Source organism: Seriola dumerili, unplaced genomic scaffold, assembly GCF_002260705.1.
Source record: "Seriola dumerili isolate Sdu_G_001 unplaced genomic scaffold, Sdu_1.0 BDQW01000756.1, whole genome shotgun sequence".
Taxonomy (NCBI): Eukaryota; Metazoa; Chordata; class Actinopteri; order Carangiformes; family Carangidae; genus Seriola; species Seriola dumerili.
The window spans coordinates 667348-680499 of NW_019175011.1; the positions used below are offsets into that span (position 1 = coordinate 667348).

The 13152-nt window shown below is 38.2% G+C and overlaps 1 protein-coding gene across 1 annotated transcript; it reads left to right on the plus strand.

The window, feature by feature from the left end:
• Nucleotides 1-524: 524 nt before the first annotated feature.
• LOC111236900 (ubiquitin-conjugating enzyme E2 E1) lies at nucleotides 525-11540 on the plus strand. The gene is made up of 6 exons (XM_022765801.1): nucleotides 525-626; nucleotides 3350-3533; nucleotides 4349-4399; nucleotides 8388-8520; nucleotides 10324-10471; nucleotides 11383-11540. Exons 2-6 carry the CDS (start codon nucleotides 3379-3381, stop codon nucleotides 11478-11480), a joined length of 585 nt encoding a protein of 194 aa, XP_022621522.1. The 5' UTR covers nucleotides 525-626; nucleotides 3350-3378; the 3' UTR covers nucleotides 11481-11540.
• Nucleotides 11541-13152: the final 1612 nt, after the last annotated feature.

Consider the following 13152-nt stretch of genomic DNA (forward strand, 5'->3'; position numbering starts at 1 on the left):
TCAGCTCTACATGTATTATCTCACTTTGTAATCTTTTCATATATCTTATACACAAAAATCTGAGTCTGAATCTATGTTAAATGTAGTGGAGGAAAAAGTGCAGCATTTGCCTCTGAAATGTAGTGAAGTAGAAATATAAAGTAAAAATAAAACAGAAATACTCATGTACAAGTATTCCAGATTTTTTTTACTTGAGTACTTTCCACCACTGCCTTCCAGATTATCTTTAAATTTTAAAAGTCCACTGGTTTTTGGACGGTAAAACTACTTTTTTATTTATTACATTTTGGCTGTTATTTCTACTTTTATTGTGCTTAGATTACATAAAATAAATGTCCCATAACTCAAAGTTCACAAGTTCGACCTCCTGTTGCAAACACATGTGCTGTCAAATTGTAATCGGAGAAAGATGTAGAAACCCTAAGGTTCTGTTATGTCGTCCAAATGAAAGGTATTTAGGTTATTTAATGTGTATTAAACGCACATGTTGTAGGGCTGTGCTGTTTCCAGAGTAGGACCGGTGCTGTTCAGCCCACTGCAGCCGCGGTAGGCTACTTCCGTTCCGCAGAGGGCGACAGGCACCAGCCAGCCGAGACTGTGGCGGAGGTCCAGACACAATAGACTGGGTAAGTTTTATTAGCGAAGAAAATATGCGATTTCAAGCCAATATCTCACCGTGTAGTCAAAGTACACGAATCGGTCTGCTGCCTGTGTGTGTTTTCAGGTGAGGTCGACGGTCGGTTTGTCGGTACACACACGCTGAAAAGACAAGAAAACAAACAAGACGGTGGTGGTTAGTTGGTCGCACGGAAAACGGGCTCCGACTATTTGATGGAACGGAGACGTTCTTGGCTACTGTCTGACGCGTTAAATGTTTCGTTGTCGCATTTAGCCTTGAAATACATCTTTGTACGCTCGGTTTTAACACACACAGCCACTGTGTTGTGTGTATGAATCGAGACAACCTACGTTTGAATTTGTATCACGATTTCACCCGGCTGTCGTCTCTCATTTGAAAAGGATGCTTAGCAAGCAGGTTTCCCCCCCACGCTGCTCCAAGAAGTAGTCTCAGCCGTGAAGTCGTTGGGCCTGAGTGTCGGAGTTGAGGGGGTGAGGGGGGGGCAATGGTTAGTAGGCAGCACTAGCTTTGTGTATTTGGGGGGGGGTCACCACCACGATGAACTAACTAATCATTTTAATTTATTAGCATGTAATTAAAATATAGCGACCTTAGCTTGAGTTGTGAAATGGTTAACTGTGCACCTAGCTAGCTCGTCGGCTAACGGCAGTTCACCGTCACGGAAACGTACGCTAACGTTAAAACAGCTTTGTTAGCGCCCCCTCCCACACATACAGCCGAACAGATGATTATGAGCGTAATTTATCACAGAACATTTAAATTGTGACTTTATATATATCTTATTGACAAAGTAACAACAACAACAACAACAATCGTAATAATAAATACTTACCCTTCATTCAAATATTAAGGTAAACAAGAGTCTGTTTTCACCAGAAGACTTTAAATACCTCTTTAAGTTTTTTTTTTTGTTTTTTTTTTTAGTACAACATAATGCAATTTATAAAGTGAAAACCACCGGGGGTGATAATATGGCCTAGAATAAGTAATCAAGTTCATGAATATTATGACATTTATATAATCTTTATGTCACTCATCCCCAGCTGTATATTGTAATAATCCCTAATAATATAATTAATTAATCATTAAACACCACCTGGACCCGGACAAGCTGCAGGAAATTTGAAAACATTTATGGAAGTTTAACCTGGTTATAAAATTTATTTAAGTCCTTATGAATTTTTACAGACTTACAGACTTTTAAAACCTTGAAAGGCCTTTAATTGAGAAAAGTGAAAGTAGTTTATAGGTATATTAGGTATCTCAAGACCAGTGTATGCAAAAGTCAAACTGCATATTTAGTTTTATTCTTGAAGTGAAAAGTAAGTACAATCCCTGCGGAAAATATTAATTTAAATTTTTTATTTCCTGAACTTAAAAGTAGAAGAAAAAAACAAATTGAACTGTAACTGTGATGTTTGGGCGACCTACTAAATCAGTACCTGGTAAACACCCCCCACCCCCCTCCTCCTTTGGCAACTGTGAAGCATGAGATGGAAATATTCTGCTGTACAGTTGTGTAGCAGGTAGTAGCACAGGAAATAGGACTGTGATTAATGATTATTTTCATTATCAATTATTCTGGTGATTACTTGCTTGGTTTGTTGATTACAAGCAATTCCTGTCAATTAACTATTCAATTAGTCGACTTATCTTGACAGTTCAAACAGAAAGTATTGCTCTTATATATATCAGTAAATCCTGGATGTTTTAATGCAGTCATTCAACAAACTACAAAGAGCACAGTGATCCAAAGCAAACATCAAAATTTACCAGAAACTACTTAGAAAAACACAAGCTGAAGCTTTCAGTCAGCAGTCACAAGTGACTCTGTTCCTTAATTTAAAGCAAGCTCTTTGAGCTGCTTTTTCCATTTGACAACTCTGATAAATGCACCTTGCAATCTGACGAAACCCAGAGTATAGCCAGTGAGTGTCTGTGTGTCCATATAAACTGGGTACTATGTATTTTTATGATCACTGCATTGCCTTATAAAATGATAAAATATGGGTTAATGACAACAGCCGAGCTGGGAGATCGGCTATATTGACATTTAAAATGTGTGATGAAAAAGAAAGATACCCCACCCCCACCCACATTCCACCACCATAGGAGATTGGATGGTCTGCTGGCGATAGCTGGTAATGACAGTGTGAAGATTCAGACGATTACCTAAACCTAGTGTGCAGCAAGACAGCCAAAAAGAATAGAAAGACATTAGCTGCTACAAAAAGTGTGTGCAAGCTGCAGCATCTGCCAAGGAACGGCTTACTGAGTACTGATTAAGCAGTGTGCCAAAATTTTGTATATACCACAATTAATGTTCAATGTTTTTTCTATTTTTAAGTTCAAGACATAAAAGGTAACAGTGTATTACGTTTGAAGAAAGTTGAATTTTAATGTCTGTTTGCTGCTTTTACTTCTTTTCACTTGAAAAATCAATAACATATGTAATTTGCCCTGGGGCGCCTGTGCATACAACTCTATGAGCTGCCGTGGCAGGTAACCAGCAGTTCCTTATGAAAACTAAACAACAAAAGAACCTTTCTAAACCGTGAAAATTGCTTGTGATAAAAAACATATCTGCTGTTGTGGCCATTTGAGGGCTCAGTTAGCTTCTGCTTTGGTTATAATTGTGAAACTGCTGCACCTCTTTCAGCTGTGTGGTTACGTAGATGACTTATTTCGCTGTGTTGATTTCGGCCTCAGGTTCCGGCTCTTCTTCAATCCAAACCGGTATGTCGGATGAGGATTCCCGTGCCAGCACCAGCTCTTCCTCATCGCCGCCTTCCTCCAGCCAAACCAGACAGAGGGACACACCTTGCAAGAAGAAACGGGAGAGCAAAGCCAGCATGAGCAAGACCTCCAAGCTGCTTTCCACCAGCGCCAAAAGGTAAAAAACAAAATCCCCAGACTCTTTAGTGATGATTCAGTTTTTATATTCAAATATAGCTCCGGAATTCCCCACCAATCAAAGTATTAGAGATTATCACAATTGTTTTTTAAATCTAATTTCTCTCTGGTAACGTGTCTCTTGGGAAGAAAGGCACATAACAAAAGACTACTTTTAACAATAATAAAAAACAACTATGGTTGCATTGTGTTGATTTCTTTCATGAATAAATAGACAAAAGTAGTAGGCAAATGTGACCCCACAGTGAGATACTTCCATTACAGCTGGAAATCAGATGTCTGAGCATTCAACTGTAAATTTCAGAAGAAGCAGTGTTTTCCAGCGCTTCCTCCTTGCATCATCGTTCAGCAGTCATATAGGAAGATTTCTGAGTACAGATGAAAAACACATGATGATTTCTTCCTCAAGCAGCTTCAATAGACCGTAATCTACACAGTCACAAGATAATACTGTGTTCATAGTAAGTGACACAAAGCTTCTCCTTTTCTCTTCTGGAAAAATAACAGAAGGTTTCTCACTCGCTCGGTCTTATTATAACTTACTTTCACAATTGTTGTTCGCTGTTTACACAATAGCAGAAATTACAGTAAATCATTGACTGACTACTGCCACGTTGTAAATCACATTTCTTAATAATGGCCTGAAGATCAGAGATGGATTATAAGTATATTATAAGTCTCATTATTTTCTTTTTCTCATGGTTGAAGGGCATCTTCTGATTTATGATTTTTGTGATAATCGTGTTTATTGGGGGAATGATGTGAGACTAATTTTTGGTCTGTTTTTCTGTGCAGGATTCAGAAAGAGCTGGCTGACATCACACTGGACCCTCCGCCAAACTGCAGGTGAGTTTCACCCTTTGCTCAAAGTTAGTTTTGGTGTACTCATTAGGAATTTCTATGGACACCAGTTGTTGTAAACTCAGTCGTATCTCAGATACTCATATGATTACCTGCTCTTCTTACTGATAGTGCTCGTTCTTCAGTGTGTAAAGTAACATAAGGTCACATCGACACCTTATTTGTCAGCTGTGTGTGGACACGTTTGTACACAAATAGTTTGGCTTGTGCAGAGGAACAGCAGTAAATGTGGATCCAGTACTGATGCCTGATCTGTTAAGCGAGGTCAGTATGAAGCTATATATATATATATCAGACTATGCATCACTTGGAAAGTGGATAAAAAGGGCAGTATCTCCTAGTCTATTGAGAACTGGAAAACTATCACTCATGCCCAACAGATGCAGGCCATTTGTCGCCATCTATATTAGTTTAAAAATTGGTAGATATTTGCGAGTCACTGAGGCGTCCAGTCTGCCCTCAGTCCAACATGAGAGGATGAAGAAGTAGAAACTGTGAATAGGCTCTACACCTGTTTTGCAGTCATCGTCTCTCAGCATCTTTTCTCCACTCTTTACTCAAGCCCAGCTTTTCATGCTGCGTCTCTAGAACCTAAGAGTGCACTTCCTTGATTGTTACGATCCAGGTGGAAACCCAAACTTGCTGGTAAAATGCTGCCCCCTATTATTTAGAATATGAATTCAACAGTTGGCCAGTTCTTACAGATTTCCCCTTTTAGATGTATCTTTGCCATGTGTGCTGCAGATTTGTCTGGTGTGGTCAGGATTGGTGATTGTCTTACATGATAATTAACAGAATATTTTGAGGGTTTTGAGCTAAGTTTTTCTGAAATTTTAAATAAACAAAATTGAATAATATTAAATTAATTAAATAAAAATTGATTAGAATAGACCTAATCTGCAGATTAACAGATATTGAAGTAAAGCGTTAGCTGCAGCCTTACATTCGTGTGGTAATTCGCATGAGGACTTAATACTTAAGTATGACTGACTCCTGTGCAGCTGCACTACAGTGTTATGATTACAAAGGCAATCCTTAAAACTGGATGGTCTGAGCTCAAGCTCCCATTGCAGCAGTCCTCCTCCCTCCTGCAGTGGCCTGAGGCAAATCACTGAAGCCCTCGCTCCTCCAGGCTGCTGTTCTGCAGCTGAGCGTGACCTCTGACCTCCCAGAGAAAGGAGAAAAGAAAAAAGAGGAGCCTTTCCCATCATGGCTCAGTAGATCAAACAAGAAACCTCAGGCCATAGACCATCTACAGAAATGAACGCTGTCTGGATATTTGCTGCTAAATGAAAGAAAGGGCCACGTTTATTCACAGTCACAGCCTTGAAACCAAGTTTCTACTTTGAATTTTGTTGTCGTTACTGTTGCTGCTTGTTGTCAGACTTTTTCTCATGTACAAAAACAACAGCTTCTCAGGCTGATTCTTAGTGGGAAAACTAACACCAGACAGAAACTGTTAAATTGGGTTTTGTTCTCTCTACCTGCCGCCCCGCAGGCAAACAGGCTTTATTTGAAAGTTGGTCACAAAGGTTTTGAAATGTGTTTTTCAGTACAGGATTCCAACAATCTGCTCATTATTGTTTTTAATGTTTTTTTTGTTTTTTTTTAATACAATAGTTACTTAAAACTATGTTTTTATATTTTTCTCTTGGATTTAATTGCTCAAAAGTAGCGCACAATTTATAACTTTAATATATCTTGTTTGTTGAGAACTTCATGTGTACCTACAAAAAATGATTCTTGCACAAGGCAGGAAACAGAAACAGCAGAAAGAAAAGTAGTGAACTGTTCCACAGTGCATAGTAAGACCTTTTTAAAGCTTAGTAAATTTCCTTCTTAACATTATGTTCTTGGTTAAATTAATGGCTTAAATGGTGGATTAAAGATGGATGACTGCAGCTGAAAGTTACTGTAACTGAAAGTTTTAGCATCAGCCTTCTGCCATTTAGGCAGATTCATAATGGGCCGCCTAATTACAACACTGAAGCGTGACGGCTTAAAATACAACCTGCCTCAGCACATGATGGATTAAAAGCCATGTTTAATTGAGCACCTCATATTATATTGTAATGCATTTAATGTAATTACTTATATTTTCAGAATGTGAAAATACACTCAAACTTCCCTTCACTCATAAAGAGGAATACAGCATGTCTTTATTTGTAGTGGTGTTAATAGAATTGATGAATTCTACATTTTCTGTCAGATTTTTCTGCGTGTATTCCAGAGACACAGATACAGAAACTTGTATCAGACAATACCAGCAACACTGTTGGTACTGCCAGTTGTGATACAGGTTATTTATTTATCTAATGATTGTTTTCATTTTTGATCAATACGTGGATTATTTTCTCAATAAATTAGAAAACTGTGAAAAAAAATCCCATTTTAATTTGGCAAAGCCCAAAGTGACGTCTACAGATGTCTCGTTTCAGACTAACAGTCCCAAAACCTAAAGATATTCATTTTACGGTGATGCAATACTTGACAGTTAATTTTCTGTAGATTAGCTAAATAATTAATCATCTCAGCTCTATATGAAATTAATCCATCTCAATAAATAAATAACTTCCTGTCTCTGAGAGCTTGTCATACTGTAGTGAGATTTGTGTTGTAATTGGTTCTGCAACTCCACTCCTGACAACTCTTTAACTTTTAAAAAGCTGACTTTAATGTTTGAACTCCATCTTGAATACATTTCATAGTGAAGTCATGACTGCTGTCCAACTGCATCGCGATTATGCAGCACACTGTTTTTAATTTATGGACAGGGCTTGTTTCATAGCTGCTACTGAGGCACATCAAACAACATTTTTCCTATTTGATATCAAAATGAACTGATCCTGTATCAGATTCAACCCAGAACAGCCAATCATAAATGCAGATAAAGTGAAAGTTTTCATCCATCACATTTCCAGTCTTGTCTTTTGACAAACGGCGCTCCCTGGATCGATTTTCTATGTCATAGTTGGTACTGAAACTCAGCCAAACGCCCGTGTTAACGTTGATCAAAAACACACAGAAGTGCACAAATTCTGCCCCCCACCCGCCCCACCCCCAGGAGTTTTGGATCAATACTATTATGTCTTGTACTCATGGACCCCCGCGGGGGTTCAACGCCACATTCTGCATGTGATGGGGATAAAGGCTGGGCTGCTTTGAGGGAAAAATCAATGCAGATTACAGATCATGACACGTAGACACATCACCGGGGATTTGCTTTGAAGTGAAGCATCTTCTGAACGAGGCACAAGGGAAAAGCAACCTTCACCGCTCCACGTTTACAGAGAAAATATTCTGAAATTGTTGTGACCGCCAGTCACTCTGCAGAAATGTATCAGTCTCAGTGCGTTTTATTTCCAAATTGGAGTTATTAATTAAAGGCACAGGGAATGTGACTGTTACAGATATTTTTCCCCTTGATCCTTTTTGTGGAAATGTTTCATACAGCATCCACTCCAGCTGAACGAAGTGTTAATTTGGTTGGAATTTCCCGTAAGTGACACGAGGAGCAGATCTTGAATGGAAGTCGTATTTATAGTCAGTTTACGTCTAGAAAGAAGAGAAAGTACAACACCCACGTAGAGTTGTGTTTATTTGAGGGAACCGCAGCACATAATCTACACTGATGTATTGTCACACTTCCTCTGTGTGTGGGTGTCTTCTTTCCTCTGTCTTTTCCCTTGACTTCATTAATTATGCTCTTTTTACTTTGTGCATTTTTTTTCTGTTTGTGGACGAGATTTTGTTTGTGTTGGTTTTTCCCTGGTGTTTTTTATTCCTCAGAATTACTGATGAGACAGTGTGATCAGTCACAGTAATAGTAGATTAATCTATAGTATTTCTAAGGAAAGGATGATTTGTAGGTTGTGGATTCAGCACCAGAGAAAACATCTCCTGTATGGATGCTACCCAGTGCTTCAGTGTGATTTTGTGCTGCTGTAAGAGAAGGTAATGTTTCTGTCTGCAGTGCTGGCCCAAAAGGAGACAACATCTATGAGTGGAGGTCGACCATCCTGGGACCACCGGGCTCCGTGTACGAGGGAGGCGTCTTCTTCCTGGACATCGCCTTCACGCCTGACTACCCCTTCAAACCCCCCAAGGTACTGGCATTAGAACCACACGTCTTTTTAGAACCCCAGCAAAGTGCACAAACATGATCTTTTCTCTAATTATAAAATATATGAAACTGACATGAAGTTTTTTTTTTTTTTTTAGTAATGAGGTTCGGCTTTGAAAAATGTAACTTGCATTACATTTAACAATACTCAAACAGGAGTAAAGTGTTGTACTAGTATTTGTGGACTATTTTAAGCGAAGAAGATGCCATATAAAGCTACTTATCAGACATCAGTATATTCCTTTTCTTCTTGTTTATTGCAGGGTGTTTGAAATTCTTTATAACCACTGAAAAAAAACAGAATGACCTTAGATAGTATCTAAAGTATTGAATATTTCTTCTTGTCTGCTGGAAACGGTGACATTAGTTCTATAGTATTTAATTCTGTGTGGTATTAAAAAGATCTTAAAAAATCTGCAGAAACTCTGCTTTTTCTGTACACTGTAGTGAGACATTCAGTGTACTGTGTTTTCCACAGTCTGAACAAATGGATAGACGAGTAGAGGCTCATTTGTTTGTCCCTGCAGGACTATTTGGACCAATTAAGTAACAAATATGATCATTATGGAGGCAATGAAAACTCTGATGGTAACAACACTGTAGTTTGTTTTATGAAGGCTCATTTCCAGCGGGATCGAACAATGGTTGTAATAAAAATAGAGATATTAGTCAGTAAAACAATATAATAATATGTATTGGGGCACTTGTTTCTGATGTTGGTTTTGCATTTAAGTTAACTCTGTGGATCTTTTACATATTTCTCAGCTCTCTAACATATTTCGATCGAGAGAGAGAGAGATTACCGTGAAAACCTCAGCAGGAAATTTGAAAGTTGTAGGAAAAAAAAAAAAGAGAGATTTCAGAAATACCCGTACAAGCCTCTTCTCTAAAAGCACCTGCACCTTAATGCTTCACGCAGACTTACACTGAAATATACTGCAGCTGAGGTCTTCTTCAAAACACAAATTCCCAAATTATTTTATTTCAGTGTTATATCAGTGCATTTACTGTAAATACATCACATGCTTCACTTCCGGTCAGTGTACTGAATTAATGAGAAGCTGCTGGTTTTAATAATCTCAACACCTGAAAGATTTCAAGATGGGGTTTCCTGGCATTTTGAAGTTCCTCTTTTCTGCCACCAGAGGGCTTTGGTCTCCTGCAGAGCAAACATACTGTACTGTAGGTCCAAGTTCAGTGTCTCTGCATGACTGAACTACTGTCCAGTTTTAACTAAGATTCTCCTAACATAACACAAAGATTTTTTATTTAAATGTCTACATTATTAACCCTTCTTTGTGTGACATCTTAAACTGTATTCAAACGTATTTTTATTAACTCATTATTAAGCATTGTTTATATGAAAGATGTTGTCTTTTCAAGTTGTGAAAATTAATATTTAGAGCTTCCAAACATATCTCCCCTAACATGAAGCCGAGTACTTACAGTATCCTGCAACAAACACATTTGAGAAGCAAATGTGAGAGTTTCCTGCTTTTCTTATTCTCACTGAAGAATAACTGAAGATTTTTGGTTTTGAACTGATGAGCAGACAAAACAAGACGTTTAATGATGCCACGCTGTGCTTCAGGATATTGTGATGTGCATTTTCCAGTATTGATTAATCATGAAAATAATCAGCAGATTAATAGGTGTAAATAATGGTTAGTTGCAGCCCCACTTTTCGCACATTTGTCCTGGTTAAATCTGACAATAAATAAATGAATAATATTAGTAAAACACCGTCGTGTCCTGACTGTAAACTGCATTGCTTTTTTGTCTGCAGGTAACTTTTCGTACGAGGATCTATCACTGCAACATCAACAGTCAGGGGGTGATCTGCCTGGACATCCTGAAGGACAACTGGAGCCCCGCCCTCACCATCTCCAAGGTGCTGCTGTCCATCTGCTCCCTGCTCACAGACTGTAACCCAGGTAAGACAAGAACGCACAGGCTGGCATGTCAGTGAAGTTCAAACACTTTCACAGTGACTGAACTGCTGCATCGACGTTGTGTTTAGACAGTTGAGTTGTTAACTGTTTCAGGTGTAATATTTATGTGGTCAGGTCAGTGTGCTGCAACGAGGAGCGATTCTGATTTGTTAATCAGAAAGCAGAGCCTGTTACAGCAGGAGATGGCGGCGGTCATGGTTTAAAAAGCTTTTTCTGCTTTTTTGTCTCATTGTTGGCTCTCTAAAAATCTTTAATTTCTGCGTTACTTCTCACAGCATGAAACATTAGGTATATGACTTAGAGAGTGGCAGGAAGTGCCGATGTGATTTGAATTACTTCTCATTAAATGGCACCTGAACAGTATTTCCAGGGTATTACAAAAGGAATCTGAAACTCATGCCCCCTTAATGCTGGTAAGTTTTGTCTGTGCTGACACCTTGACAGGAAACCCAGCATCATATGGACATCCTATTTTAGTTTATAAATGCATTTGGCTGGTAAGAGTGAAAGCATCAGGGAGTTTTTACATTTTACTAGTCACAGAAGTTTGTGCCTCACAAAAGATTGTCAAGACTGAACTGTCTGATTCTGCTCATGTACAAATATTTTACTCTGTAATGTAAAAACAGATCCTTAAAAGACATTCTTAAAACTGGTCGTGGAATCAGTCGTAAAATTTCTTAAAATATTATATAACAAGAAAAAAATCTTTTCCTAAGCACCTAAAATAATTTCCTTTTACAAATAAAGGGTACTGTCAATGATCAGCGCCACACTATAGAATTTCTTACTGAAGAAAATGTAAATTAACCTTTTCTACGTTTCATTTTTCCCACATGCAGGAAACTTAACTTGAAACTTGATTTGTTTTTTGTTTTTTTCTGTCTGTTCAGCTGATCCCCTGGTGGGAAGCATCGCCACCCAGTACACGACTAACAGAGCGGAACATGACCGAACAGCCAAACAGTGGACAAAGCGATACGCCACATAAACCCACAGAGGACGGCAGAGGAAGGAGGGGCTGGGGAGGTGGGGGTGGTTTGTGTTGGGGGGGTTATTTCTATCTCAGATTTTTAGTACTTTATTGTCTGGTATATTTTTTGCTTCCTGATTAAGTTATCTGCGCAAATATGGTAATAAAGGAACACAATAGAAATGAAGTCTTGTCTGCCTCCTTTTTGTCTTTCTTCTTTTATACATTGTTCATTGAAGGGTGGATTCCACTGACAATTCTGCTGAACCAATTGCCTGTTATCACTAACGATAATGCTGAGAACACTTGTTAAACCACATTTCCAAATGATAACTAGAACTTTGACTTTTTTAAAATGTTGATGACATAAAAGATAATGTCCTATTTGGTAGCACTTTAACCCACCTATTTAGCATTTACAAGCAGCATATAAAGATTTAATAAATAGTTTATAACACTAGAATGTAGCTGTAAGTGGATACAGGTGTTTATAATGTATTTGCAAACTATTACTCCTGTCGACACTCACAAGTGGAAGCTGCTGTATAAACGGATAATTAAACATGATGGTAAAACAGTGGTTATAAAATCATAGAAATGATGAAATAATATACATTACACTGTACATGTACCGTGCATGTTTTAACACTTAAATCTTCATATCTACCCAAAACTAAATTCTGTTGTAAACCATTTATTAAATGTTTCAAGGTTATGTTTTATTGTTTTTAAGTTTGTCTCAAAATGTTTCCAACATTTTCCTTGACTTAAAAATCCAGCTACAACTACATCACCTCTCTGATGTTTGACTGGTTCAAACACTTTCTTCAGCATCATGTAAACATGACAGTCATAGCTGGTGCCTCATAAATCAGCTAAATCTGCTGCCTTTGCATTTCTATATTCTTTTCACAGCTACATTTAGGGATGGGAGACATAGTTTAACGTAGTAATATGATGTGGAAAATTGATCAAAGCTTCAATATCTTAGTATTTTGTTGGTGTGTAATTCAGACGACGGGATTTTACTAAACAACACTAAATGATTGTAACAGTGCAGCTGAAAATCAATACATTTTGTCAAATCGCTTCCAGTCTGCGTTTCACTACATTTTCCACATCAGTCTTTAGTTAACATAAGCTATCTCCTCTGGGGGAACGGCTGTCTCACAAAGCAGGATTACTAATTTAGCTGAATAACTGGTAACCAGGTAACAATCAGCAACAACTCCATACTTCACTCTATGTTCCAGTTTCAACCACGAACCACATAACATCATAATCCTTCTTTGTGACCCCTTTCACACAGTATCAGTGAAGGTGCTGGATTTGCTGCAGAAATATAACTCCTGAGGGCATTAAATGTTGGAGTGACATTTCATCTAACTCATGTAACCTTCCCCACATCATGTAGGGCAGTTAAAGCGATAAAAAAAACTTTTCTGAATCTATTGGAAAATACCTGCCCTTTCTTTCTGGCTCTACGCTGGACTTTTTACACTGTAAGGCAAGACACAGTTTTCCCTGTCAACAACACATGTAGGTCCAGAGGCCCAAGCCTTTATCAGGCCCTAAGCAGAATTTCATTTGGCCAATTGGGGTAGGTTTGGTCTCAACATTGGTAGGGACGCAATAATCCCACCACCCCACCAAAACAAAGAGATTGACTTTTTAATGCTGTCAACCAAAC

What these genes read in the sequence shown, in the direction of transcription:
- LOC111236900 (XM_022765801.1), top strand. Translation starts at nt 3,379, where the DNA reads ATGTCGGATGAGGATTCCCGTGCCAGCACCAGCTCTTCCTCATCGCCG. An exon ending in CTTTCCACCAGCGCCAAAAG is followed by an intron (nt 3,534 to 4,348) that starts GTAAAAAACAAA and finishes TTTTCTGTGCAG; the next exon opens with GATTCAGAAAGAGCTGGCTG. An exon ending in GCTCACAGACTGTAACCCAG is followed by an intron (nt 10,472 to 11,382) that starts GTAAGACAAGAA and finishes CTGTCTGTTCAG; the next exon opens with CTGATCCCCTGGTGGGAAGC.